Here is a 25,958-nt window from a genome sequence, read left to right as displayed (position 1 = left end):
CGAGGTCTCACTCGTCATCTTCAGGCTGGTGCTTTCGGCTTCTTGTTACTGGAACAGAGCAGAGTCTGGTGTTTGAGTTCCTATAAATACTGTTGAGGGGTGTGGTGTATAGCCTCCAACGTTCTGGGCAGAGAGGAAGTTCCTAGATTAGTGTGCCTTTTCTTCTTTTGTTCCTTAATTACTTGAGGGATATCTTGGGTGATTTCATGAGTGATATTCTGAATACCACTGGGTGGGTCATTAAGTGTAGATTAGTTGCTAAAGCTTTCGTGTCTTGACCTCTTGAGCTTGTGAAGAGTTTTTCTGAGAAGATGGCTGTGCTGCATTTAGTTGTGCTCTGGCTTGGCTTCGTGTATAGGGGCGAGCTGTGGTTTTGTGCCTTGTGCCAGCCAGATCTGTGTAGGGATTGCAGGGGGGTGCAGCATCCGGAGGTGCCACTATAGTTTGGCTACTGGATGGAGTCTGTAATATGTCTGTGGAGAGGGTCTGGGTTTGGGTCTGGTGTGGTTGATTGGTGACGGCGTTCTGTGTGCCTCTGGTTCTGGTGTCGGTTTTTGTGGGGAGGGCTAATTTCCAGATGTCTGGCAGGCGGGACGTGTCGTCACGCTTGTTCATGTTGTGAGGGTGTTTCTCTATCTCGATGGCTTCCATGATTATTCTCTTGTGGTGATGTTCCATGTTAAAGAGCAATTTGGAATCTGCAAAATTAATTTCGTGTCCTGTTTCTTTCATGTGTTGGAAAAGAGAGGAAGTTTTTTCTTCTTTTTTGACGGCATTCTTGTGTTCTGCGATACGTGCATTTATTCGTCTGTTTGTTTGTCCAATGTACGTGGCTGGGCAGACTTTGCAGGGTATTTCATATAGTTATTCTAAGTGAACCCATCCACTGCCCCAGTGTTTAAGCATCTTTTAAAGCTCACTGTTTGTGCGTTCCATGCTGTGGTGGCTAAACCCATCCAGAACCTGCTACACTCCAATAACCGGTAATGTTCAAAGAGCTGCATTTAGTGTTTTAACCAGGCTTCCTCAACCTCAGCCCTCCAGATGTTTTTGGCCTACAACTCCCATGATCCCTAGCTAGCAGGACCAGTGGTCAGGGATGCTGGGAATTGTAGCCTCAAAACATCTGGAGGGCCGAGGTTGAGGAAGCCTGGTTAAAAGCATCGGCAATATGCAAGGCACTCTCAGCTTCCCCTCTCTGGAATACTGGGAGTGGGGATAAGAACTGTGCCCAACTATGAAGTCCACAGCAGAGGTGATTTTCAAGCCAGGGAGTGCCTGATGCGTGGCTTAATCTCTCAGCCATTATGACAAAATGGCGGTTTCTCTCATGCCAATGAGAAAAAGTTGTCATTGAGGCATTTGGGAGCTGGCTTGGTTGCTGGGTCCTTAGCAGCTTCTGGGGTGATGCATCTTATTTGGGGAAGACCTTGTCTTGGGTCTTAGTGCCTGCTTCAGATCTGCTGCCCCTACTGCTCCTGAGCAGCCAAGACACATGGCACAGTAATGACGTCTAGGTAGAACGTCAGAGGCACAGACTCCTTCTCCAGGCTGGATGGCTGTCAGCAGGCAATCAACTGTCTAGGAGCAGCCAGAATGACCCAGAAGGAGAGTTCAGAGGCTGCCTTAGAAAATGGAACTCAGTTGCTTTGCCCCTCCTGACGTGGATAGGGACTTCTAGGTGGAAAAACAAGCATCAGGAACAAAGCGCATTCCAGGCAGACACAGAGGATTAATAACCCTTGATCCCAGCAGCTCATGCAAGCTGAAGGGATCCATCATCTCTTCATTCCAGCAGAAACTGACTAGGGGACCATGAGCAACAGTCTGCCTTCCTCTGCTTTGGTTTCTAGAGGGAATCCAGGCAGACCACCCAGCCCATATAATTGGCCCCTACGCAATGCAACGCGGCAGTGCCAGCCTTCAGTATCAAAGGCAAGGTTTCCTTGGGCTTGAAGGGGGCTTTGTGAATATTTTAAGGGAACTGGCAGACACATCCCACCTCAAATTACACGCAGCAAACAGCATAAAAGATTAAGGAAAGCCACTTCAAAGGGAAAGGTGAGTTTAGGAAACAGACCTGACAGGCAGGCGGCAACATTCAGACACAGTCACAGTCTGGAAGAAAGTGTTTCAAAGAGGCAGAGGACAGAATGAAGCGAGGGTGACAGCAATGATAGGCCCTGCAAAAGGAACGGCACCCAGATGTTATCAGGGGCAACTCAGTTCAGGCAGCGGCTGCAACATCACAAGGCTGATAACCTCAAGGACTCCCAAAGTCGCTATCATGCAAACACCACTTGTTCTCCAAGGAGCAAAATCACAGGGTGTTTGGGACCAATACTTCTTGCTCACCCACAGGCAACGTTCAATTCTTAATTCCTTTTACCTTGCCTTATTCAAGATAAGATGGGACTTTCTCCCGGCAAAGGTAAATCAAGAGTCCTCAACTAAGGGCTGGTAATCTCAATTCAGTCTTTTGACAGCCCTCCTGAATGAATAATCAGCTGTCGAGTCCAGAGATAACGATAAATTTGAATTATTACCTTTACTGGCTTAGCTGTCAGCCCCTTCCAGCACTTTTTGAAGCCAGGAGGACAGAAGAACCAAGTCCTCAATCTCCCCACCCCCCACCCCAAGGGAGGTCCTTGGAGTACCAGACCCTGACAGGTCCAGAGAAGAACTGAACAAGGTGTATCAAGACCACAGGAGAGAGGAAGCAGTGAAGCACCTTAGATGGAATGGGAGTTGGGGGTTGATGTGTTCAGAGATGACAGAGCAACGTCAGGTATGTGGACGAGCAGTGAACCTTTTAATGGCCTGGTATCTTTTACTGGCAAGACTGCTTTGGAGACAAAAATAAAACTCGCTGAACAAAATTACATTGCGTCCAACTCCTAGCTCTTAAGTTACAAACACCTGATGAGATGTTACTTTTTCATGTACAGATCCATCAGGAAGTCCCTTGGCACAATCACACATGAGGCACTCGCCTCTCACCTTTGTGCTGCATCCCTTCCTTTGAATGCCCAGGACCTTAATGCAAAAGCAAGAAAATCTAAAAGCATGGAGGCCCTCAGGCCACAAGGAAACCAGCAATGTTTTCCAATGACAATGTGAAAATATATTCCGGGGTTGCAGTAATCTGCTGATCTTGTTCATATGAACGGAAGTGGGTTAGACGGCGAAGGGCTAGGCTCTCGCAGAATCAGGAGAAGAGACAGGTAACGGGAGGCAGCAGGGCACCAGCGAAGGAATCATCTAAGACTTCCTCCCTGTTTTCATTATCCGTCCCACGAAGAAAGATTCTGCACATTGCCATTTCAAGCACCCAAATCCTGAACGTGCCGGGCACAAACCAGTGATGCATTTCCTGTTTGTCCCCTGTTCAAACGAGGGGGAAAGCCACAACACAAGACCCCCATGCTCAGTCTGCCGAACGCCAGGTGACTTCTGAATTCAGACAGACTCTCCTTTCCTCTCCTCCAGATGCAGCCAGTGTTCCTAACGCCTCCCACTTTATTCTGATAATCAGCCGGCTTTCCTTGTCTCGGAGCTGGGCTTGCTCAGGGCTTTTTGTAAGAGTCCTCCCGTCTACCAGAGCGGGGAAGCTTCCGAGCGTGAGCGGCCCCTCTGCCTCCCCCCTGCTTCCTCTTGGCCTGGCCCTGGGACTCCGATGCTTTCAGCGTTTCTAACCAGAAGGCGTCAAAAGACCCGGGAGCCTGGTAACCTGGCTCTTGAGCGTCCAGCGGATCTTTGCTCAGCAAGACACAAATGGCAGGAATATTCCGCTTCACAGTCAAAGAGTCAAGGCCCGCCTCTGGCACGATGGGCTCCCAGATCTCCTCTGTTTGCCTAAAAAACACTTTGGTGATCTGGTGGAGGTTTTGGAGCCTTCTCTTCATGATCTCCACGCAGGTGATGGTCTTGCTGATGGCCTTGCCGGCGCCACTGAAGAGGACCTGCCGCACGGCCTCCGACTCCATCTTGCCAATGGCGTAGCCCATCAGGTTCCGGATTTTGCTGCCGTCCTTCACTTTCATTTCAATTATATCGGAGGGCAAGTTGGTGAAGGGAAGAGGCGACGGCTTCTCCACAGTCTTGGACTTCTGATAGTTCTCCATGATCCCCACTGCCGGCACCTGGGTTGAGCTGGACGGACGGGGGAAAGGGAAAGACACAACAGTCACAAATAAATCCAGGGACTCAATTAAGGCTAGGAAAATAAAATACCATGAATACGTAACAAAGCAATTGCTTCACTAATCAGGGTTTCATGCACTCCACCCTTCCATCTCCTAACAGTGACCAAAAAGGGGAGGAAAGTGAGGGAAGCTAAACTCTAAATAGAAAGCCAAGAGGGGGTCATTGGTTGTTTCTTTCTTTGTACAGTAGTACCCCGGGTTACAGACGCTTCAGGTTATAGATGCTTCAGGTTACAGACTCTGCTAACCCAGAAATAGTACCTTGGGTTAAGAACTTTGCTTCAGGATGGGAACAGAAATTGTGCAGCGGCAGTGGGAGGCCACATTAACTAAAGTGGTGCTTCAGGTTAAGAACAGTTTCAAGTTAAGAACGGACCTCCAGAATGAATTAAGTTCTTAACCCGAGGTACCACTGTACTTGTTAAATGTATTTTTTGTTTTTATCTTGTATTTTTATGCTGTGAACCGTCCCGAGGTCTTCGGATGAAGCGTTGCTGCTGCGGACCGTGGAGTCAAAAAGCAGAGCCCCGCAACTTTTGAGCTGGTGTCAGAAAAAAGATTTGCCCCAAATGCCAACTCTGGACCGAATGCTGTGTTACCCAACCACAGGCGGTTTATGCATTTCAGGGGGTCACAAGTCAGGCCTCTGCCTCTCAGCAGATTACAATGAAAGAGGAGGGAGGGAGACCTCAAAAAGGATGGAGGCAGATGCAGACATGCTTAAGGCTGGGGATCCGAAAGGGCAGCCTCGTCCAACTCTGTCGCTTCCAGAGGTCTTGGGGGCTCCCCAATACTGTGCTGCCAGGATGGCTGAGGTGAGCATGTGGTTCATAGGGGATGGATGGGGGGTTGAGTGCTCAGGGGCCACCCCCAAAGCTGAGTGCTGAGGGCGCTGGACTAGCACCTTGGGGGGGGGACGGGACCAGGGACCAGATCCTCCTACTCAGTTGTGACCTTGGAAGACACTCACACACGGCCTCCCTCGTCCCTGCCCTACCTCGTGGGGTGGTTGTGTGCATGCATGCAGGGAGGAGAGGGAGACAAACGAGGCAGTACAAGTAGTACACGAAGTACACATCTATCTATACACAAAAGACTGCAGGCATACATACACACACACACACACACAGAGACATACACATAGACATACATATATATGTGCGCACACACAGAAACACACAGAGACACATATACATACACACAAATATATACACGCTCAGAGACACATACACACACACGCATACATATACACACACAAAAATACATACATACATATATATATATGTATATGTATGTATACACACACACAAAAATACAAATATATATATATATATATATATGTGTGTGTGTGTGCGCGCACACACACACACACACACACACACATACATATATTCACATACATACATACATACATACATAGAGTGGTACCTCGGGTTACACACTTAATTCGTTCTGGAGGTCCGTTCTTAACCTGAAACTGTTAGAATCTTAGAATCATAGAATCCTAGAGTTGGAAGAGACCACAAGGGCCATCGAGTCCAACCCCCTGCCAAGCAGGAAACACCATCAGAGCACTCCTGACATATGTTCTTAACATGAAGCACCACTTTAGCTAATGGGGCCTCCTGCTGCTGCCGCGCCACCAGAACATGATTTCTGTTCTCATCCTGAAGCAAAGTTCTTAACCTGAAGCACTATTTTGGGTTAGCGGGCTCTGTAACCTGAAGCATCTGTAACCTGAGGTACCACTGTACACACAGACACACACACACACACATATATATATATACACACACACTAACAGAGACACACACACAGTGAGACGCATACAGACACACAAACACACACACACACAAAATACACACATATATATATATATGCGCGCGCACACAAACACACACACACACACACACACACACATATATACTCACAGACACACACACACACACACACCATAATACATACACGCGCTCACACAGAACACCCTCCCCCGCCCTGAGGTACCGCAGCTCTTTTAGGCCAAGCCGGCAGAGGCCTCCCCTGAGCATGCGCAGAGTGTTTTCCTGCCGGGGGGGAGTCGGCTCTCTGCACGCGCCCAGAGGCTCCCTCGTCTGCCCCCGCGGCCTCCCCGTTCCACGCCCTCCTCTCCGGCATTCCAGGCAGAGGCAAAGGGACATACCTGCCGGAGGACGGACAGACAGACGGAGCAGCCGCCTCGCTCGCTCTCTCGCTCGCCTTCTTGGCCTCTCGGGGAGCGGAAGCGACGAGAGGGCGGCGCTCTCCCGCACTGCGCACGCGCGGCGGGGCCGCCATCTTGCGGCGAGCCGGAAGGAGGCGGGGCGAAAGAGAGAGACAGGCAGCGAAGGGAAGCCCCGCCTCCCCCGACGAGCGATTGGGCGAGGGCGCGGCGGGCCCCTCCCCCTGCCGCAGACGGGCGGGCCGCGCAGGGGGGGTTGGCCGCCTGCAGGGGGCGCTGCGGGAGATGGAGATCCCAGCCGCGGAAGATGCGCGGGGTCCTTGCAAATAAGATTCCCCCCCTGGGGGGGTTGGGGTTGGGGGGGTTTCCGCGGGCGGAGGAGAAAGGCTCTCAGCGAGTCGCTCGTTTTCCAAAATGAAAATTCTTCATTTCAGAGTTTTTTATTTAAAAAAATAAAAATAAAAAAATTATTAGATTGTCCACAATAATAAGAAAAGTCATAAAGCAAAATGATACACAAAAACAGAAAAAAAGAAAAATACATGAATGAACGAAAAAAGGGGGGAAAGGGGGGGGGAAGGAACAATAAACAGATAAACAATAACAACAAACTTGTTTAGTCGTGCCCGCCTCTTCGTGACCCCCTGGACCAGAGCACGCCAGGCCCTCCTGTCTTCCTCTGCCTCCCGCAGTTTGGTCAAACTCATGCTGGTGGCTTCGAGAACACTGTCCAACCATCGCGTCCTCTGCCATCCCCTTCTCCTTGTGCCCTCCATCTTTCCCAGCATCAGGGTCTTTTCCAGGGAGTCTTCTCTTCTCAGGAGGCGGCCAAAGTCTTGGAGCCTCAGCTTCAGGATCTGCCTACAGAGGGTGGTGAATACAGCACAAGAAATTATGGGCTGTCCCGTGAATCTGCTGGGTGACATTGCGGAAGAACGTTGCCTCAGGAGAGTGAGGGAAATTCTCAGGGATGATTCACACCCTGGCCGGCACTTTCTTGATCTCCTGCCCTCGGGCAGAAGATATAGAATCATGATTAGTTGCACCAACAGGGTAAAGAACAGCTTCTATCCTTGGGCTGTTAGGCTGCTGAATGAAAAGATAACAACAGGGCAACTGACTTTCAGGTTAGGCCATAGTAGGACCAACTTGGCCAGTTAGCCCTGGTGATCATTTGATGTCTACTGACTGGGGTTTGTGTTTCCCCCCAAAGAATTACCACTGAATTTTTGAATTTTATTGATATTTATGCTGCATTTTATATTGTGTTTTATGCTGTTTTTAAGTCGTATTTTAATCAATGTTTTAGATTTGCTGTTAGCCGCCCTGAGCCTGGCTTTTTAACCAGGAAGGGTGGGGTATACATAAACATTTATTATTATTATTATTATTATTATTATTATTATTATGGGATTGGACAAATTGATGGTGGAGAGTGTTATCGATGGCTGCTATCCCCAGTTGGAGGCAGCTGTGCGTCTGCGTCCCAGTTGCTAGAAGGCTCTTGGGCTCAGATCCTTATTGTGGGTTTTCCCACTGGGGCAAATGGTTGGCTGCCCTAGATGGGTCCCTTTTGGCCGGACCCAGCAGACCTTTCTTACGTTCAACGATGATGCAATAAAGGTGTTTTCCGCCTGCACGGAAACGTTTGTGATGCGCTCCAGAATGCTCCCGGCATCCGGCTCAGAAGCAAATCCAGTATTGGCCAGGAACGCAATGCCGTGGATTTTTGTTTCGACTTTGGAGATGGTTTCCTACAAAAGCATCGCTTTCCTTTGGAAATTGCTCTCCTCCCTGAGCAGGAATGCCGTCTTGGTGCTGGTCCTCTATATCATGTGGAAACTTCTGGGAGGTTTCCCTATGTTGGCCAGCGCTTACTCCTGGCTACGGAAAAACTGCAGACGTCCTTTGTTCTGCCCTGAAATTTCACCAAAGCTCTTTTCTTTCACAGAACCGGTAAGTAAGTCTCCTTGGTTGGCCCACCGAGTCTTTGCAAACAGCCATAATCCAAGGGTTCTGTTTGCTGGAAATCAGTAAGGAAATATTTGTTCCTCTGTTTTGGGCAGGATGCTCATGAATGTGGCGCCTTATGGCGCCTCGTAAGACTGTGCAGTTATCGTCTGCTAGGGAAAGCGGGAGAGGAACCAAATCCCCTGGTTAGGATGCCAAAAAGGGGTGAGGAAGTGAAAATATAATTTGTGCTGATTTTGCTGTATAAAACGGGGTGTGGGAATGAGGCATTGCCAACCTTTTGAATCAAACTTTGCTCAAAGTTCTCATGAGAACTAGAAACTTGGAAGATTTAAAAATGCATCAGGTTTAATTGCTTGCTCAGTACTGGGTGGTGTGTTAGCGTGGGAGTTCATGGCTGTGCGGGTTGTGTGCAGCCATCGGTCAAAAGGAACGCTGACAGGTGGGTTTGATCAGAGAGCTGGGGTGTGCAGGGGTTTTAACTCCTAGACATACTGTGTGCGCACGCCGAGATGTGAAAAGCCCTGACATGTTGCTGTTTTTCTGTGGGGTTCCGTCTCATGCTAGCATATTGCAGTTGCACAATTAACGCAGATTTGGAACCCTTGTGCAGCAAATCCCACTTCCCCCGTAAGATTGTGTATCTTTTGCATGAAGGAAAGTGATTGGGAAACATATTGGAAATGTAGGATGAGACTTGCCTGATGAAACCTGATTTAACCTCCCCAAATCAGGACGAATGCTTATTAAACTGGCGATCTGGAAGCGCTCTGTTTCTGTTTGCGGGGGGAGGGAGGCAATGAATGATGCAGGTCAGAGTCCACGGCTCCCTCGACAAACTAGTATTTTTCGCTCTATAAGACGCACCAGACCACAAGACGCACCTAGTTTTTGGAGGAGGAAAACAAGAAAAAAAATATTCTGAACCTCAGAAGCCAGAACAGCAAGAGGGATCGCTGCGCAGTGAAAGCAGCAATCCGTCTTGCTGTTCTGGCTTCTGTGATAGCTGCGCAGCCTGCATTCGCTCCATAAGACGCACACACATTTCCCCTTACTTCTTAGGAGGGAAAAAGTGAGTCTTAGCAAAAAATACAGTACATTCTTTCTGGCAGTGGCAGTGGCAGCGAGCAGCTCCTGAAGCCATCCAGAGCCAACTGCACTACCAGGCTGCTGAGGCTGCCGCTGCCACGTTTCCCGGGGACAGATTTGCAAATCTGGGGACGTTCCGGGGACAGAATTTGTCCGGGGACAGAGTTGCAAATCCGGGGACTGTCCCCGGGAACCGGGGACATCTGGTAACCCTAACCCAGCTCCTGGGGAGCTTGTAGCCAGGGCTGCTGCAACAAACAGCTGTGCAAGCCTTTGGGATCACAGATGCAAGAGGGCATCAGAGGAGAGAGGGAAGGGAAAGGAAGAGGGACTGAGGCCAGTGCTTCCCGTGGCACCCTTGACCACCATTCAAGGCGCCCCAGGGTGCCATGGCACCCTGCTTGAAAACCACTGATGTAGGTTAAGAAGTCTTTTGGGATGGGGAGGGCTGTGGGGAGAAACAAAGGCAGAGGCCTCCTGTTCCCTTGTTCCCTGCCAAGACAGACACCTCTCTCTGCTTGTGTTTTTTCCTTCATTGCAGTTTTTTCGGAAGGTCACAGACTGGCGGAAGAAGATCGAGGAAGGTAAGAGGTCTCCTTCCAGGCCCCCTGCTCCTTCGCCGCAGCTCTTTTCCTCGGGTGCAGTCCTGTGATAAGATAAACTTTATTCACATTAGCCAGCGGCCATAGCAACATAAAACAAGCGATATACAAATAAAATATATACAAATAAAAAAGACAGCAATGGGTAAAAGGGGCAATCAAATGACCAAGATTATCATTCAAATAGTGGCCCTTAATCTCATTGCACCTTCGATGAACCTAGCAACCTCTGATCATTTTGATCTGATAAAAGAAAGAACAATGTGGCCTCAGGTGGGTGGCCTGGGATGGAAAGTAAGCGTGGGGTGATGATCTCATTCCTCAGATCTTTATAACGGGGACAGGACAGGAGAACATGAGCCACTGTTTCCAGATTGCCATCTCCACAGGGGCAGAGTCGTTTGGTATCTTTTGGTATCTGCCCTCAAGTACGGCAGAGGGCTTCACATCCAATCTGGCCAGTGTGAAGGCACGTCTGTATTTTGGGATGGTTAATTTATACAAATATGGTGCCAAGGAATCAAACTGAGAAGGGGGTGGGGGAGACATACCAAGGACAGAATTTCTTTATAATGGCCAGATTGTTCTGTTGCTCTAAGTCCTTCAGACGCTGTCCAATTAGCCTTTTTGCTTTAATGAAGCCCGTCATGAGAAGCTGATGTGGGTGGAGTCCACAGGAGAGGAGTTTTTGGTGCACAATTTTAAACCACACACTTTTATGGGGGTCTTGTGTCATTAAGGGCAGTAGGAACCAAAATGGATAGATTTGCCCATTGCTGTTTACCAGCCAAGAGAAGGCTGGGAGATGGTGCTTTGCGGTGGATCTTGTTATTTTTTAGGGGGCAACTGCCCCACATCATGAACACGGATTGATGGCAGGCGTAGAGAAGGGCCAGACATTTCCTCCCCCCACTGCTCAATAAGGCATCAGTTCTTTCTTTCTTTCTTTCTTTCTTTCTTTCTTTCTTTCTTTCTTTCTTTCTTTCGTTCTGCCTTTAAGATTTTTTATTAAGCTTTCCACATAACTCAGTAAAATCGCAATGACAGAAGTTACAGATGGAATAAGTAAAAAAGCAGAAGAAAGAAACGAAGCGAGGATAGAAATAAAGGAAAGAGGGATGGAGGGAAGAACAAGTGTTTGTGTTTCCTATGGGTGTTTCATGAGGCACCACCAATCCGATGGACTGAGGGCTGGCACATCCCCAACAAATTTGGTCTTATTTGGTACTGGTTACATACCAATCCTTATTTTTATTTTTCATCTTGTTTGGCTTTTGATCGAACCTCTTCACATCCTGAGGTCGTATCCAACCATATCCTATGGAACTATAACAGGAAGTTGCCACCGGATTCTTTGCTTTGTTGTGAACGCTCTTGATTACTTATTAAAGTTCGAAAGAAAGAAGATAAATTCACCATGACAAAACTCCAGAAGGGCGCCATTAACTGGGAGCAGGAGCCCCAGGGTGGCGTAATGGTTAGAGTTTTGGGTTTTGACCTGGGAGAGCAGGGTTCGAATCCCCACTCAGCCACAAAACTCACTGGGTGACCTTGGGCCAGTCACTATCTCTTAGCTTAACCTACCTCCAGAGCTGGGCGATATATCAATGTATCATCCAAAACCACTTTGAGGTCCATATCATGATATTGGTTTTTGACCTAGCAATATATTGTGAATCGTGATTTGTGTGTGTGTGTTTGCTATGCAAAAAGGACAATGTGGGAAAAACCATGAAGCCAACCATTGTTGCTCTCAATTCCTACAGCCTATTAACTCTGCTGCCTCAGCACGATGCAAGGAAAACCGTGAAGCCATCCTTATTTCAGACATAGTGTTAAATCAGAATATCACTGATGTTTAGCTTGTCATCCATCACAATGTTGATTTATCACGGCGGGTGGTGCTGTGGTCTAAACCACTGAGCCGCTTGGGCTTGCTGATCAAAAGGATGGCAGTTCAAATCCCCACAACAGCGTGAACTCCCATTGCTCTGTCCCAGCTCCTGCCAACCTAGCAGTTCAAAAGCGCACCAGTGCGAGTAGATAAATAGGTACCACCGTGGCAGGAAGGTAAACGGTGTTTCTGTGCGCTCTGGCTTCCATCACGGTGTTCCATTGCTTCAGAAGCGGTTTAGTCCTGCTGGCCACATGACCTGGAAAGCTGTCTGTGGACAAACACTGGCTCCCTCGGCCCAAAAGCGAGAAGAGCAGTACAACCACAGTGTCACCTTTGACTGGTCTTAACCGTCCAGGGGTCCTTTACCTTTACCTATCACAATGTTGGGAACCAGCCTTACCTACCTCAGTGGGTTGTGGCGAGGATGAAATGGGGAGAAGGAGAATCATGAACATCACCTTGAGATCCTTGGAAGATAACGGTGGTCTACAAATCTAATAAAGCCTTTTCTTCCCATCGCAGGTATCAAGCACAAGGTGTTTTGCAGGCTGCCAGACGGCATCGCCCAGAGGGCTCCTGGGAGCTCTGTCCGCCAACTGCTGTGTGATGACGTGGCCTGCAAGGTGTGTGAGCAAGCAGCTCAGGAGGCCTCGCAGCTGATGAGCGGCGGCAGAGCAGGCGGCTACAATTTCCCCAGCATCCGGGCCCCGCTCTCCCATGGGCCTTGTGTGGGGCGCCCGCTCCAGCTTGACACACCTGATTCCTTCCCACAGAGTGCCAGCGCTCCTGACCCCATCTCTAGAGATCCTCCCGTCACCCCGGCAAGACCGGCCTCGTGCGGCAGGCCTCTACGTCCCTCCAACTTCCCGGCGGACAATAGGGAGCAAACCTTCTCCATCGCAGAGCGTGTTTCCGAGGGCTCAAGGGGAAGCAGCCACCGTTCTGGCCGCCTGATCGGACAGGAGGAAGAAGTCCTCTTCTCGTCCACTACGCAAGAGATGTCACAGATGAGCTGGACGGTGTCGGCTTCCGACCTGTCCGAGTTGTCTTTCGGCAGCTTGGAGGGCGGCAAATCTTGCAGGTGCAGCCAGGTTCCCCGTAAACCGTGCAAGCGCCGTAGGGACTCCGGCTGGGTCAAGAGCTCTGCGGCGTCCCAGACGAGCGACAGAGACACAGAGAGTTTCTTTCTCCGGATGAGAATGTACTCGCAGAGCTCGCCCAGTGAGGCCAGCCATGGCCGGGGACGCAAGACGACGTCACCTCGAGAGGGAAGGAGCAAAGCCCCCTGTAGCGCGACGGACCCATCTTCCAGCAGGGCCCAGCCATTCGTGTTTACAGCAGCTGACATCTCCTTTCTGGACCAGGCTGTGGTAGCAAGCTTGGAATCGCACCTGCTGGGGAAGAGGGTGCAGCACCTTCTGGGGCTGCCCTCGGCCCTCCTCAGGTCCCTCCAAGGCTTTGTGCCCTCTGCTCCACGTCCTGCGCCCCAGCGGGGCCCTGTGGGTGTTACTGTGGTGACGGGTCCTCAAGCCCTCTCCTTTGTGGCTGAGAGAGCAAAGAAGAGGCTGGAGCTCCACCTGAAGAAAATGGTCCAGATGAAGCATTGGCAGCTGCCCCAGAGGGTGCAGGAGGCCCTCAGGCAAATGAAGCCTCCTTCACAGCCTAGAGAGACGCCTACACTCCCTCAGAAGAAGACTCCAAGCTCCTCCAAGAAGCTTGCAAAGGAGAGCTGCTCAGCGCTGAGCTGTGCCCGGAAGCAGCAGACGTTGCAGAGGAATTTGGCCAAGAGAGCCCTTGAGATGCAACTGGGTGTGTCTGCTCCTAAATTCCAGCAGTTTCGGAAAGCCTCCCCTCAAGCTCCGAAGCCTGCGCTCCCCAAAGTCATCCCGCCCGGGTTGAGACCTCCAGAGCAGAGATCCCAGCAGATCCATTTTCTGGACCTGCAAGCTCTCGGCCACATCCAGCTCAACATTACCCACAAGAAGTTGACCTATCGCTTGGGGCTGCCCTCGGTGTACCATAGGTCCCTTGCCCAGCTGTTCCCGGGTGCTGTGTTTTCAGTGCCCGCCTTCTCCTTGCCCAGAAGATCTGCAGCGTTCGGCTTCACCTCTACACACATTCGGTTCCTCTGTCCGAAGGCCCGAGAGGAGCTGGAGTGGCATGTCAGAAAGAAGACTCTGCAACACGCCTGGGGGATCCCGGGGCTCGTTCAAAGGTCCCTCCGGATCCTCCTATCAACCTGCCATCAGGTTCGCCCCAGGAACGCCAGGGCTAGCGAGGTGTCCATTTCCACACCCGAGCTCTCCTTCCTCAGCAGGGCCACCCAGAGGGAGCTGGAGAAGAATGTGCAGAAAAGGATTGTCAACCAGCGTTGGAGGCTGCCCCAGAGGGTCCTTGACTCCATGAAGCTCCTCTACCCACAGGGTCAGCTTGGCAACATAACAGGCTCCAAGCCGAGCTCCTCCAAGAAGCTTGCAAAGGAGAGTTGCTCGGCGCTGAGCTGTGCCCGGAAGCAGCAGGCGTTGCAGAAGAATTTGGCCAAGAGAGCCCTTGAGACACAGCTGGGTGTGTCCGCTCCTAAATTCCAGCAGTTTCAGAAAGCCTCCCCTCAAGCTCCGAAGCCTGCGCTCCCCAAAGTCATCCCGCCCGGGTTGAGACCTCCAGAGCAGAGATCCCAGCAGATCCATTTTCTGGACCTGCAAGCTCTCGGTCACATCCAGCTCAACATTACCCACAAGAAGTTGACCTATCGCTTGGGGCTGCCCTCACTGTACCATAGGTCCCTTGCCCAGCTGTTCCCGGGTGCTGTGTTTCAAGCGCCCACCTTCCCCTTGCCCAGAAGATCTGCGGCGTTCGGCTTCACCTCAACACACATTCGGTTCCTCTGTCCGAAGGCCCGAGAGGAGCTGGAGTGGCATGTCAGAAGGAAGACTCTGCAACACGCCTGGGGGATCCCGGGGCTCGTTCAAAGGTCCCTCCGGATCCTCCTATCAACCTGCCATCAGGTTCGCCCCAGGAACGCCAGGGCTAGCGAGGTGTCCATTTCCACACCCGAGCTCTCCTTCCTCAGCAGGGCCACCCAGAGGGAGCTGGAGAAGAATGTGCAGAAAAGGATTGTCAACCAGCGTTGGAGGCTGCCCCAGAGGGTCCTTGACTCCATGAAGCTCCTCTACCCACAGGGTCAGCTTGACAACATAACGGGCCCCAAGCCCTGTGCTGTCGGTCGGCAGAGAAGGCAGAAGGCCCAGAGGATGGTTGCTCCAGTCCCACCGCTGCTTCCGCCCACTCAGCTGGCCAAGACTCAAGTGGTCCTGCGGCCCCACCTTGCAAAGAAGAGCCTGGAGATGAACCTGGAGGTCTTCCCTGCTGCTGTCAGAGTCTCCTGGAGATGCAGGCTCCTCGTTCTGAGGAGGCCTCTCCCCAAGGTGATCCGCCCGGGCCACAAGCCGTTGCTGCCACGCAGACCCGTGCCTCTCTCGGTGTTCGCAGAGCAGGTGAGCCGGATCGAAGTGGCGGTGAAATGCTACCACCTGGCATCCTTGTGGGGGCTGGGCACCCGCTACGCGGAGACGCTTAGGGCAATGAGGTCCCCTGGACCTTCCAGGTGGAGGAGGACAGCCTTCACCTTCAGCGGAGTGCAAGTGACGATCCTTCCACGAACGGAAGCAGAAGCTCTGGAGCGCCACGTCAGCAGGAAGAGGCTCCAGCACGAGTGGGGCTTCCCAGTCCTTGTCCAGAGGTCGCTCAGGTACCTCGTTTGTGAGCCGCCCCCTCTGCTTCCCCTGAGGCAGCCGGGGGTCTCTGCCCGTGTCCTGGTGCAGGACATGTGCCTTCCGCAGAGCTTCCGCAACCGCCTCGAATTGCATGTGCAGAAGATGAAGCTGCAGCGCCTTTGGGGACTGCCGAGGAGGGTGGTGGAGTCTCTGAGGTCGCTCTTTCCAGAGCTCAAGGCTGCTGCCCACCGGCAGAAATCACCTGCTGAACGGGGGGCAAAAAGCACGCGCAGGAAAGTTGGGCCTGAAAGCCTCCCTGTCACCCCCGTCGTGGGCACCCTCTGCGCCGTCTGCCGTAAGAGGAAAGCGGACGCAGTGTCCCAGGGGTTCCCCAGTGTGGGACGCCAGAACCTGGAGAAGATCAGGGTCCATTCAGCCAAGAAGTCCATGGAGGTGCATTGGGAGATTTTCCCGGCCGTTGCTGTCAGCTCTTGGAGACGGGTGGTTTTGACATCCAGGCAGCCTCTGCCCAAGCGGATTCTCCGTGGCGTCAAGCCCTTGCAGCCCCGGAAGCTCGCCCTGACCTTTGTACTGGCCGAGGACTTCAAGAAGATTGAGGTGTCTGTGCAGCGTTACCACCTGAGCTGCCTCTGGGGGCTAGGCCAGCGGTACGTGGAGGCCCTGAGCGCAATGGCCCCTGCGCCGCACCCACAACCTCCCAGGTCCAGGAAGGCTTCTCTTGGGTTCTCCCAGGCCCAGACTCTGTTTCTCCCGCAAGAGGACCGAGAGTCCTTGGAGCGGCACGTGAGAAAGAAGAAGCTCCAGCACGAGTGGGGCTTCCCCGTCTCTGTCCAGAGCTCTCTTAGGGCTTTCATGCAAGGTCCCCCCCTCCCAGGACAGGTGCTGCTTCCAGGGGCTTCCCGCAGAACCAAGATCTGGGTCCGGACGCAGCACGGGGAGCTCTTGTTTCTTCCTCGCAGCACCCGCGTGCGCCTGGAGCACCACATCCAGCGGCTGAAGCTGCAGAGGCAGTGGGCGTTGCCCAGGAGGATCCTCGAATCGCTGCAGTTGCTGTTCCCGGGGGAGAAGATGCTGCCGGCAGGAAGCACTTCGCGGGAGTCCAGCTTTGGGGCTTGTGCCAAACCGTGGACAGCTGGTGCCAGGGGTGCTGAACCAGTCAGGGAGAAGGGCAGAAGGATGGTGGGTGCGGCCGCGCATTCCGCCAAGCTGTGTCTCCCACTGGAGGGCATGTCTCTGGAGAAGCTGCAGCTTCACGTGACTAAGAAGAGTTTGGAGGTGCACCTAGGAGCCTTCCCTGCTGTGCCCAGACACTCTAGGCAAAGGGCATCGCTGTCCCTGAGCCAGACTCTCCCCAGGCTGATCCGTCCCGGCTTGGCGACCTTGAGACCCCGTAGCTCTTGCCTCTTGTTCAGTGTAGATCAAATGGGGCAGATTGAACTGGCCGTGCAGCACAACTACCTGGCTTCCCTGTGGGGGCTGGGGACACGCTACGTGGAGGCGGTGGCTGCGATGGCTCCCCGGCCGCCCTTCCGAACTCCGGCCAGGCGCAGAGGGGCCGCCTTCGAGTTTTTGGCAGTGGAGACGCTGTTCTTCCAGAGGTTGTCCAGAGAGGAATTGGAGCTGCACGTCAGGAGGAAAAGGATGCAGCACATGTGGGAGTTTCCTGCCCTTGTGCAGAGGTCGCTCTGGGGCTTCATGCAGGGACCACCCAGCCTGCCCGGCCTTCCCAAGACCAGCATTCAGATCTGCGTGCTGCATCAAGAGCTGCTCTTCCTTCCTCAGGCCATGTGCCGCCTCCTGGAATTTCACATTCAGAGGAGGAAGCTGCAGCGGAGGTGGGGTTTGCCACGGAAGGTCCTGGACTCCCTGCAGCAATTTCTCCCCGCTCCTCCCCCAGGAAGGGCTCCGCTTCCTCAGAGTGGCAAGGAAAAGAAGTTGACAAAGGCCACGGGATCCCGGGCGGCTGATGCGAGGCGGAGGAAGACCTGCAATGTTCCCCCAGTGAAGAATCAATGCTTGGAGAGCTCCACCAAAGCTACTCTGGATACCCATCTCAAGAAGAAGGCTCTGGAGAGCAAATTCCAGTTGATGAAGGCACCTGCCGGCCCCATCAGACGAGCCCCTCTCCCTAAACCTCCTTCCCTCCCCTCTGGGGTGAGACCCAGAAGGCCCCTCTTGCTTTTTGTCGAGCAAGAGGCTCTGTTGAAGATCCAGCTGAACATCAAGCAGAAGCATCTCATGTGTCTTTGGGGCCTACCCAGTTTGCAAATCAAATCCTTGACCAAGATGTACGGGAAAGTTCCTGGTCCGCCGCTGCCAGGAAAAGTCGCCACAGTCAGAAGCTCGGTGAAGGTCCTGGGGAGAGAAACACCCAAGGGCCCTGGAGCAACAGGCCTTAAACCCTGGAAGTGGGGGGCATCTTTCCTCACACAGGACGCCTCAGATCTTCTGGAGAGGCACGTTCTGCGGAAGAGGCTCCAGCACACGTGGGGCCTGCCAGCCACAATTCAGAAATCCCTCTCTGCTTTTCTGCGGCCCCCCTCTAAATTTCAAAGGTCTCCGACCCGTGCAGGAAAAGTGAGGGTCGTGACAACCCAGCGCCTGGTCTTCCTGGATCCCGTCACAGCGGGGAGCCTGGAGGCCCACTTGAAGAGCCGGATTGCGGCACACCGATGGGGCCTTCCCAAACTGGTCCAGGAGTCGGTCAAGGTGTTCCTGCCTCCTGGGTCTGCTCCCCAAGCTGATCAGGCACAAACCCCACTATGCACCTGCAGCAGAGACCTCCAAACCCCTCTGGGCACTCGTGGCCAGCGCCTCCGGGCAGCTGCATTGCCTTCCCAAGCTGACCAAATTCCACTATACACCTGCAGCAAAGACCTCCAAATGCCACTGGGCACAGGTGGCCAGGGCCTCCAGGCAGCTGGAGGAGAAGCCCAGAGCCCGCTGGAGAAGCAGGTGGAAAGTGAACGGCAGCAACTACCCAGAACAGGAGGGCAACCTTCAGAGCTATCTCCAGGAGGGAGGCACCCGGAAACCTCACGGCATGGAAGAGAGACTCCAAAGAGAGAATTAGACCTGTTGCCAGTGGTAACAACATGCCTTACAGATGAGGCCAGGGAATATCTTGAATTCCATGTAAAGCGCAAGAGGGTTCAGCATGACTGGAGCCTGCCGTCCGCTGTGCAGAAATCCCTACGGGCCTTTGCCCCACCTCCCCCTGAACTGCAAGGGCCTGCAAAGGCTAGAGCAGTAGTACTCGTCAGCCCTGAGAAATCGGGGGGCCAAGGGAAAGGGGGCGCAGCTGCCCACCCACCACAGTCTGTGACAGAGGCAATGATTCCTCGCCGGATCCTGCGTTCTCTGTGTCCAAATGTAAAGGATTGCCTGGAAACCCACGTGAAGAGGTGGGCCACAGAGCACAGGTGGGGGCTGCCCCAGATGGTTCGGCGTTCAGTGAGGGCGGCTCTCCCTGCTCAACAGAAGTCCAGTGCGGGAGAAAAAAAGCACCCCATGCAACTCTCAAAACGTCACCACGACTCACCCCGGAGGCAGGAAATCCATTCCCATTCTGAGGCAGAAGAGTCACCAGGGCTTCTCCATGCTGGAGAAAGCAAGCGTCCTGTACAACTCCCAAAATATCATCATGACTCCCCCCGGCAGCAGGAAATCCATTTTCATTCTGAGGGAGAAGAGTCACCAGGGCTTCTCCATGGTGGAGAAAGCAGGTCTCCTGTACAAGTCTCCAAACACCATCGCGACTCCTCCCAGCAGTGTGGAATCCATTCCCATTCTGAGGGAGAAGAGTCACCAGGGCTTCTCCATGGTGGAGAAAGCAGGTCTCCTGTACAAGTCTCCAAACACCATCGCGACTCCTCCCAGCAGTGTGGAATCCATTCCCATTCTGAGGGAGAAGAGTCACCAGGGCTTCTCCATGGTGGAGAAAGCAGGTCTCCTGTACAAGTCTCCAAACACCATCGCGACTCCTCCCAGCAGTGTGGAATCCATTCCCATTCTGAGGGAGAAGAGTCGATGGGGCTTCTCCATGGTGGAGAAATGAAGACTCCTGTACAAGTCTCCAAACACCATCGCGACTCCTCCCAGCAGTGTGGAATCCATTCCCATTCTGAGGGAGAAGAGTCGATGGGGCTTCTCCATGGTGGAGAAAGCAGGTCTCCTGTACAAGTCTCCAAACACCATCGCGACTCCTCCCAGCAGTGTGGAATCCATTCCCATTCTGAGGGAGAAGAGTCGATGGGACTTCTCCATGGTGGAGAAATGAAGACTCCTGTACAAGTCTCCAAACACCATCGTGACTCCTCTCAGCAGTGTGGAATCCATTCCCATTCTGAGGATGAAGAGTTGATGGGGCTTCTCCATGCTGGAGAATGGAGGTCTCCTGTACAAGTCTCCAAACACCATCGCGTCTCGTCCCAGCGGCAAGAAATCCATTCCTATTCTGAGGGCAAAGAGTCCCTGGCGCTGCAGCCGTCCAAAAAAGCATCCCCTCAAAAGCCAAAGGGTCATCAGAGGAAACAACGGCCGGCCAGAAACGTGGGCACAACTGCCGAGATATCGCCCACGCTGCAGCCACCTTTCCTCACGGATGAGGCCTTTCAGCTGCTTGAGTTCCACATCATACACAAGAGAATCCAACATGCGTGGGCCGCTCCGTCTGTTTTGCAGAAGTCCCTCGATGCCCTGGCCCCGTTTGCCCTCCACTGGGGAGAGGACGCCCCCAAGACGCATCGTTGGGATGGAGAAGAAGTGAGGGTCATCGCCAACGACCTCTCGTTCCTTAAGCCAGACACCAAAGAGCGCCTGGAGGCGCACATTACGACCTTGACCACCAGACACAGGTGGGAGATCCCGAAACGCGTTCAGCAATCCCTGAAGACCTTTCTGGCCTCCAGGCCCCCCTCCCGATCTGAAGTGGGTCTCTTGCCTTGCCAGTGCAAATCCTGGCAGGCGGCCAGAGACGATTATCAGACGAGTGACGACGACAACAAAGGCTCTCCTCAAGGAACAGAGCGCAGGAGGAGGGCAACCAAGAAGCAAAAGGTCCTCTCGCAAGGCCAGCGGGGAACAGCAACACGTGTGGGGCATGAAGCGAGTGTTTTCTTATTTTCCGGGGTGAGGCTGCTGTTCCTCCAGCACGAGGCCCAGAATGTTCTGGAACTCCACATCCAACGCAAGAAGCTCCAGCATGCCTGGGGCCTGCCCTCTGCTGTTCTCAGGTCCCTGCAGGCATTCGCCCCTCCTCCCCTTGAGTCACACAAGAAAAGGCCACCAAGAAAGATTGTGACTGGTCGGATTCCATGGGAGAAAGGAGACATGCAGAGTGTTAGTCGGAGCCTCTCCTTCCTCAGCCCAGAAAGGAAGGAGCATCTGAATGGCCACCTGAGGCGTATGATTGAGAAACGCAGGTGGGGCCTTCCAGAACGCGTCCAGCAGTCGCTGAGGGCCTTCATGACTTCCAGGCCTGCTTCCCAACCTGAACTGGGTCGGTCACGACAGCCCTCGCCTCCTCCCTCAACATCCCCCCAGGATGCGGCTGATTCAGAGACTGACGGCGACAACCAGTTGGCTTCTGGGACAGAAGGAGACAATGAAGACGACTCCAGCAGAGAGGCAACGGAGAAGCTCCACCACAAGAGAGAAGCAGCAGCTTCAGCTGCCCGTGTTGATGTGTCAACTTTCTTATTTCCTGAGGTGGCGTCTCCTTTCCTGCCACAAAAGGCCCAGAATGCTCTGGAGTTCCACATCCAACGCAAGAGACTCCAACATTCCTGGGGTCTGCCCTCCGCCGTGCTCAGGTCCCTGCAGGCATTCGCCCCTCCTCCCCTTGAGTCGCACAAGAAAAGGCCACCAAGAAAGATTGTGGCCGGTCGGATTCCATGGGAGAAAGGAGACATGCAGAGTGTTAGTCGAAGCCTCTCCTTCCTCAGCCCAGAAAGGAAGGAGCATCTGAACGGCCACCTGAGACGTATGATTGAGAAACGCAGGTGGGGCCTTCCAGAACGCGTCCAGCAGTCGCTGAGGGCCTTCATGACTTCCAGGCCTGCTTCCCAACCTGAACTGGGTCGGTCACGGCAGCCCTCGCCTCCTCCTTCAAAATCCCCCCAGGATGCGGCTGATTCAGAGACTGACGGTGGCAACCAGTTGGCTTCTGGGACAGAAGGAGACAATGAAGACGACTCCAGCAGAGAGGCAACGCAGAAGCTCCACCACAAGAGAGAAGCAGCTGCTGCAGCTGCCCATGTTGATGTGTCAACTTTCTTCTTTCCTGAGGTGACGTCTCCTTTCCTGCTGCACGAGGCCCAGAATGCTCTGGAGTTCCACATCCAACGCAAGAGACTCCAGCATTCCTGGGGTCTGCCCTCCGCCGTGCTGAAGTCCCTGCAGGCATTCGCCCCTCTTCCCCTTGAGTCGCACAAGAAAAGGCCACCAAGAAAGAGCGTAGCGCATCCGTTTCCTTGGGATGAGGGAAACGTCAAAATTACGACTCGGGGGCTCTTGTTCATCAACTCGGAGGTGAAGGAGCGTCTGGAAGCGCACGTGAGGAGTCTGACTGCAGGACACAGGTGGGACCTCCAAAAACACGCTCAGGAAGCCGTGAGAGCGTTTCGGCTTCCCAGGCCCCCTTCTATTGTAGAAATGGGGCCGGAAACTCAGCCCCGTGACTATCAAGAGGCCTTTCGTATCCGCTCCCCGTTTGAGCTGGGAAGCTCTGTGCGGAAACGGCAGGACAGGGAGAACGTGTCAGGGGAGCTGGAGGAGGAAACGCTGTTGGCAGCGACCCCGTCTGCCACTTCTGCAACAAGCATAAGCTGTGAAAGAGAGCTGCCTTTCCTTGCTGGCCATCTACAGGACTTTCTGGAGTTCCACATTCAACGCAAGAAGATCCAGCATGACTGGGGCCTGCCAGCCACCGTCCAGAGGTCGCTGCGTGCATTTGCTCCAGTTCCCCGGGGACTACAGGAGAGTCCTTTGACCGGCACAGGAGCGAGAATCGCTGTAGCAAGAGCAAAGGGCATTGCCGCAGGAACAAGAGCAGGCACCAAGAAAGGACACAAAGGCAAGGAGGTCCAAGTTGGTGCCAAGCAGCTGCATTTCTTGCATGTAGGCACAAAGGAACATCTGGAGAAGCACATCCGGGGCCTGAAAGTGGAGCACCGATGGCACGTTCCCAAAGTGGTCCAGGAGTCGGCGAGGGCGTTTATTTTTCATGCTCATGGACCAGAGGAGGAAGAGGAACAGCCATCCACGTATGAGCAGACCCTCGACACATCAGACACCCCATTTAAGACGGAAACGGAACAAGAATCCAGCTCGAGTTGGGAAGATCCACGCATCTACCACGCAGAGCTTTCTCCTGAACTAGGGCAAGACAGTGGAGAGGCGTCGTGGGTGGAAACAGAAGAGCCGTCCCTCTGCCTCTGTGGGAAAACGCGGAACCACACAGCTGCCCAGGAGGCAAGGGAGAGAGAAGCTCCCCGCAGGCGCCGATTGCAGGAGAAACCTTTGCAGGGGTCTTGGTTGAATAAGCCCAGGCAAGTGCAGCGCTCAAGGATTCCTGACAGGATGCAGGAGCCTGGGGTCCCCCCTCTCTCGCAGCCCACTCGCAGACCCCAAAAGTACGTACACAATGCCAGCCATCGGCTGGAGAGGAATCCCAGCTCCCAGAGGGTGAGATATACCTGCGGAAGAATCACTCACCTGGCAGCACGCTCTTCAAATACATCCCTTGGGAAGAGGAAGAAGAAGACGACGAGGAGGGTTCCATGGCAGCCGGAAGGTAGCTTTGAAGGGATGGTAGACGACAGCCACCTTCCACGTGGGCAGCTTCCGCTGTTGCCAAAGGGCTCTGAAGCTGGCTGGGAGCACAGGAAGGTTTTCAAGCTACCCAACTGCTCTTCTCCGTCCCATTTTTCGAGGAAGGCCACTGCTGCCACCTCCTCCTCCTCACAGCTGGCAGTAGAGCAGAGATGGCAGCAGCAGGAGCAAGAGGAAGGTGCAGAAAATGGCAAAGAGGGAGGCTCCTCTTCTCTGCTCTCAGAGGATATTGAGCAAGTTCCTGGTCCATCGTCTGGAGAAAGCATCAGGGATGCTTCTCTGCCAGAGCAAGAAGCCACTGAGGCAGACCTCAGGCCTCTGCAGGGGACAGAGAGTGTGCAGCAAGCTAGCCTTTTTGCCCCCCAACAGGCCTTCCTGGAGCTGGCGTACGCCGTCGAACCCCAGGCGTCCTATGAGGAGGTAGTGGCCAGAACCTACAGGATGGCCGGCAGCATTCGCCACGTGAAGTCAAGGAGCGGCCTGCGGACAGGAGGCAGGAAGGTGGGCTGGGGCAGGGAGAAGAGGATAGACTCGCCCAGCCAGACCATGAGAGATGCTGACTGGGCCACCGACACAGGGCGCCAAGCATCTTCCGCCACCAAGGAGCTGGGAAGATGGTCCTCGGAGTCCCTGTGCCAGGAATGCCTCAGCCTGAAATCTCCTTCCTGGAAGGAAGGGAGCGAGGAGGACTCTGTGGTGGCCCCGCTCCATCAAGGAGCCCGAGGCCTGGAGGAGGCCTCGAGCGACCGCCCCAAAGACTCCGAGTGGCAAGTGCTCCCTGCGTCTCCAAAGGAAGGCTTCCTGGGTGCAGAGGGAGGGTCCCAGAGGCACTCGGCCCCGGACAACGAAGCGGCGGTGGAAGGACAGGAGGAGCAGGGCACCTCCTTGGGCTCTGAGGAGCAACGCCCCGTGTCGGTGGAGAGCATGTCGCAGTTCAGCACCGAGTGGGAGTGGGAGCAGGTCGGGGACTGGGACAGCAAGGAGGAAGGGTCCGCAAGAAGCGACTGGATGGTAAAAGAGGAGGAGGAGGAGGAGGAAGGAGGAGGCAGCAGTGGCGGCAATTGGCCGGGTGCAGGCCAAGAAGCAACGGGGAGCCGCAGGCGTGAAAATTCCCCAACCAGCAGCCATTCCCTGGCGTCCCTGAAGAAGGCAAAACCTTCCCAAACGGCCTTGCTTTGGGAAGCAAGATTCGTCCTGAGTAATATGGCAACGGAATCGGCTTCTGAGCCACAGCAGGCAATAGCAGGAGAGGTTACGGGAGGGATGGTGGCCCTTGGTCAAACTGCCGCCAGCCAGGGATCTGGGGAGCGAAGCCGCTACTCGCAGTTCGTAGGCACTACTCCTTCTGATGAGAAAGTGACCCTCCTTAGTAAGATCTTGGAGAAGAAACTGTCCTTGGATCAAGGGTTGCGGGTCCTCAGACATGGTGGCGGGAGGCGAAGCAAGTAAGAGAATTCTGGGTTTTAAACGGGAAGATTGCATATTGTAATATTCACCAATAAATGCCTAGCTCATTAGCGCTGTGTTCTGGGGGCTCCCATGTTTGCAGTGCACCTGTTCTTGGCATGCCACTTTCTCAACAGTTAGTTCTTCATTTCTAAAAAATCAATCTCTTAGTGGCAGCGCCTACACTTTGAGACTCCCAGATACCAATAGATACCAGGCAGGCACCTTCATAGTACTCTTTCCGGCGCCTGATAAAAACATTTTTGTTCACACAAGCGTGCCCAGATGTTTAAAAAGTTGATGTGAGTTTTAATCTCTTTTTAGTCTGTTGTTAGTTTCAATTCTGGAAAACTTGATGTCAGCTTGCCAGCTGCACGCGTTGCTGCACTTAGCAGAAAAACACTCCCAGCAGCCAGCCATAAATTCCTTTCTTTATTTTCTTCAGACAAGATTACATGCCGAATAAACAAAGCGACCCATCCGCGTTGCTCTAACTACTTTCTCTTTTCCCTCTCCCTTGAGACCAACAGAGCCAACGGCTCAGCCCCTTCCATTTTCCCCTGTGACGTGGATCCCCTTCTCTCTGAAGCACCCCTTCCTCCCCAGACTCACTATCCTCTTCTCTGTCTTCTGAGGAGGACTCAGTACTGATTAGTGGGGATCGTTCCCTGTATCCTCTAATTCTTTCCTCCCTCGCTGCCTGCGGTTCCCTGACACTTGAGTTATTTTTTTCTTATTGAGAATTAAAATTTTGTCTGTTTTTCGTAAGCCGGTTTGAGCTTTTGGGTTGTTTTTGCTTTTTTACAATAAAGCAGGGTATAAATTTTATGAAATAAATAAAAATGAACTCTTCAGGGCTGCTGGCGGACACGAAGGTCACAAACTGTTGGGATACTGCCAGGGAGATAAAGTCCATCATGGCCCCAAGCCGTGTGCCGGACGATCCATCGATCTCTGGTAGGCACGCAGTATCATCGATTAGCG

At 53.3% G+C, this 25,958-nt stretch overlaps 2 protein-coding genes across 4 annotated transcripts in view; one reads left to right on the top strand and one right to left on the bottom strand.

The window, feature by feature from the left end:
• Nucleotides 1-2,791: 2,791 nt before the first annotated feature.
• Nucleotides 2,792-25,958, bottom strand: part of RPP25L (ribonuclease P/MRP subunit p25 like) — a 79,599-nt gene continuing 56,432 nt past the window's right edge. The window contains exons 2-3 of one of the 2 annotated variants that reach the window (XM_082242274.1): nucleotides 6,385-6,404; nucleotides 2,792-4,152 (exon numbers count right to left, since the gene is read on the bottom strand). In XM_082242274.1, the coding sequence (XP_082098400.1) occupies nucleotides 3,567-4,124 (558 nt within the window). In that variant the 5' untranslated portion in view covers nucleotides 4,125-4,152; nucleotides 6,385-6,404 and the 3' untranslated portion in view covers nucleotides 2,792-3,566. Of the gene's footprint in view, nucleotides 4,153-6,384; nucleotides 6,542-25,958 lie in introns of those variants that run through there. The other variant, XM_082242273.1, reaches the window with a different exon arrangement.
• Nucleotides 8,080-25,045, top strand: SPATA31F1 (SPATA31 subfamily F member 1). 2 transcript variants are annotated; one of them, XM_082241698.1, is made up of 4 exons: nucleotides 8,080-8,358; nucleotides 10,004-10,046; nucleotides 12,484-12,584; nucleotides 12,735-25,045. In XM_082241698.1, the coding sequence occupies exons 1-4, from the start codon at nucleotides 8,119-8,121 to the stop codon at nucleotides 24,975-24,977; spliced, it is 12,627 nt and encodes a 4,208-aa protein (XP_082097824.1). In that variant the 5' UTR covers nucleotides 8,080-8,118; the 3' UTR covers nucleotides 24,978-25,045. The 2 variants fall into 2 exon arrangements, with proteins under 2 accessions (XP_082097824.1, XP_082097823.1); XM_082241697.1 differs by having other exon boundaries at nucleotides 12,484-25,045.

Source organism: Podarcis vaucheri, assembly GCF_965113315.1.
Source record: "Podarcis vaucheri genome assembly, chromosome: 11".
NCBI classification, from domain to species: domain Eukaryota; kingdom Metazoa; phylum Chordata; class Lepidosauria; order Squamata; family Lacertidae; genus Podarcis; species Podarcis vaucheri.
This window is presented reverse-complemented; position numbering and strand designations above follow the sequence as displayed.

Coding starts and splice junctions, on each gene's coding strand:
- SPATA31F1 (XM_082241697.1), top strand. CDS start 8,119: ATGCCGTGGATTTTTGTTTCGACTTTGGAGATGGTTTCCTACAAAAGC. Junction 8,359..10,003: donor TCTTTTCTTTCACAGAACCG/GTAAGTAAGTCT, acceptor CCTTCATTGCAG/TTTTTTCGGAAGGTCACAGA. Junction 10,047..12,483: donor GCGGAAGAAGATCGAGGAAG/GTAAGAGGTCTC, acceptor TTCCCATCGCAG/GTATCAAGCACAAGGTGTTT.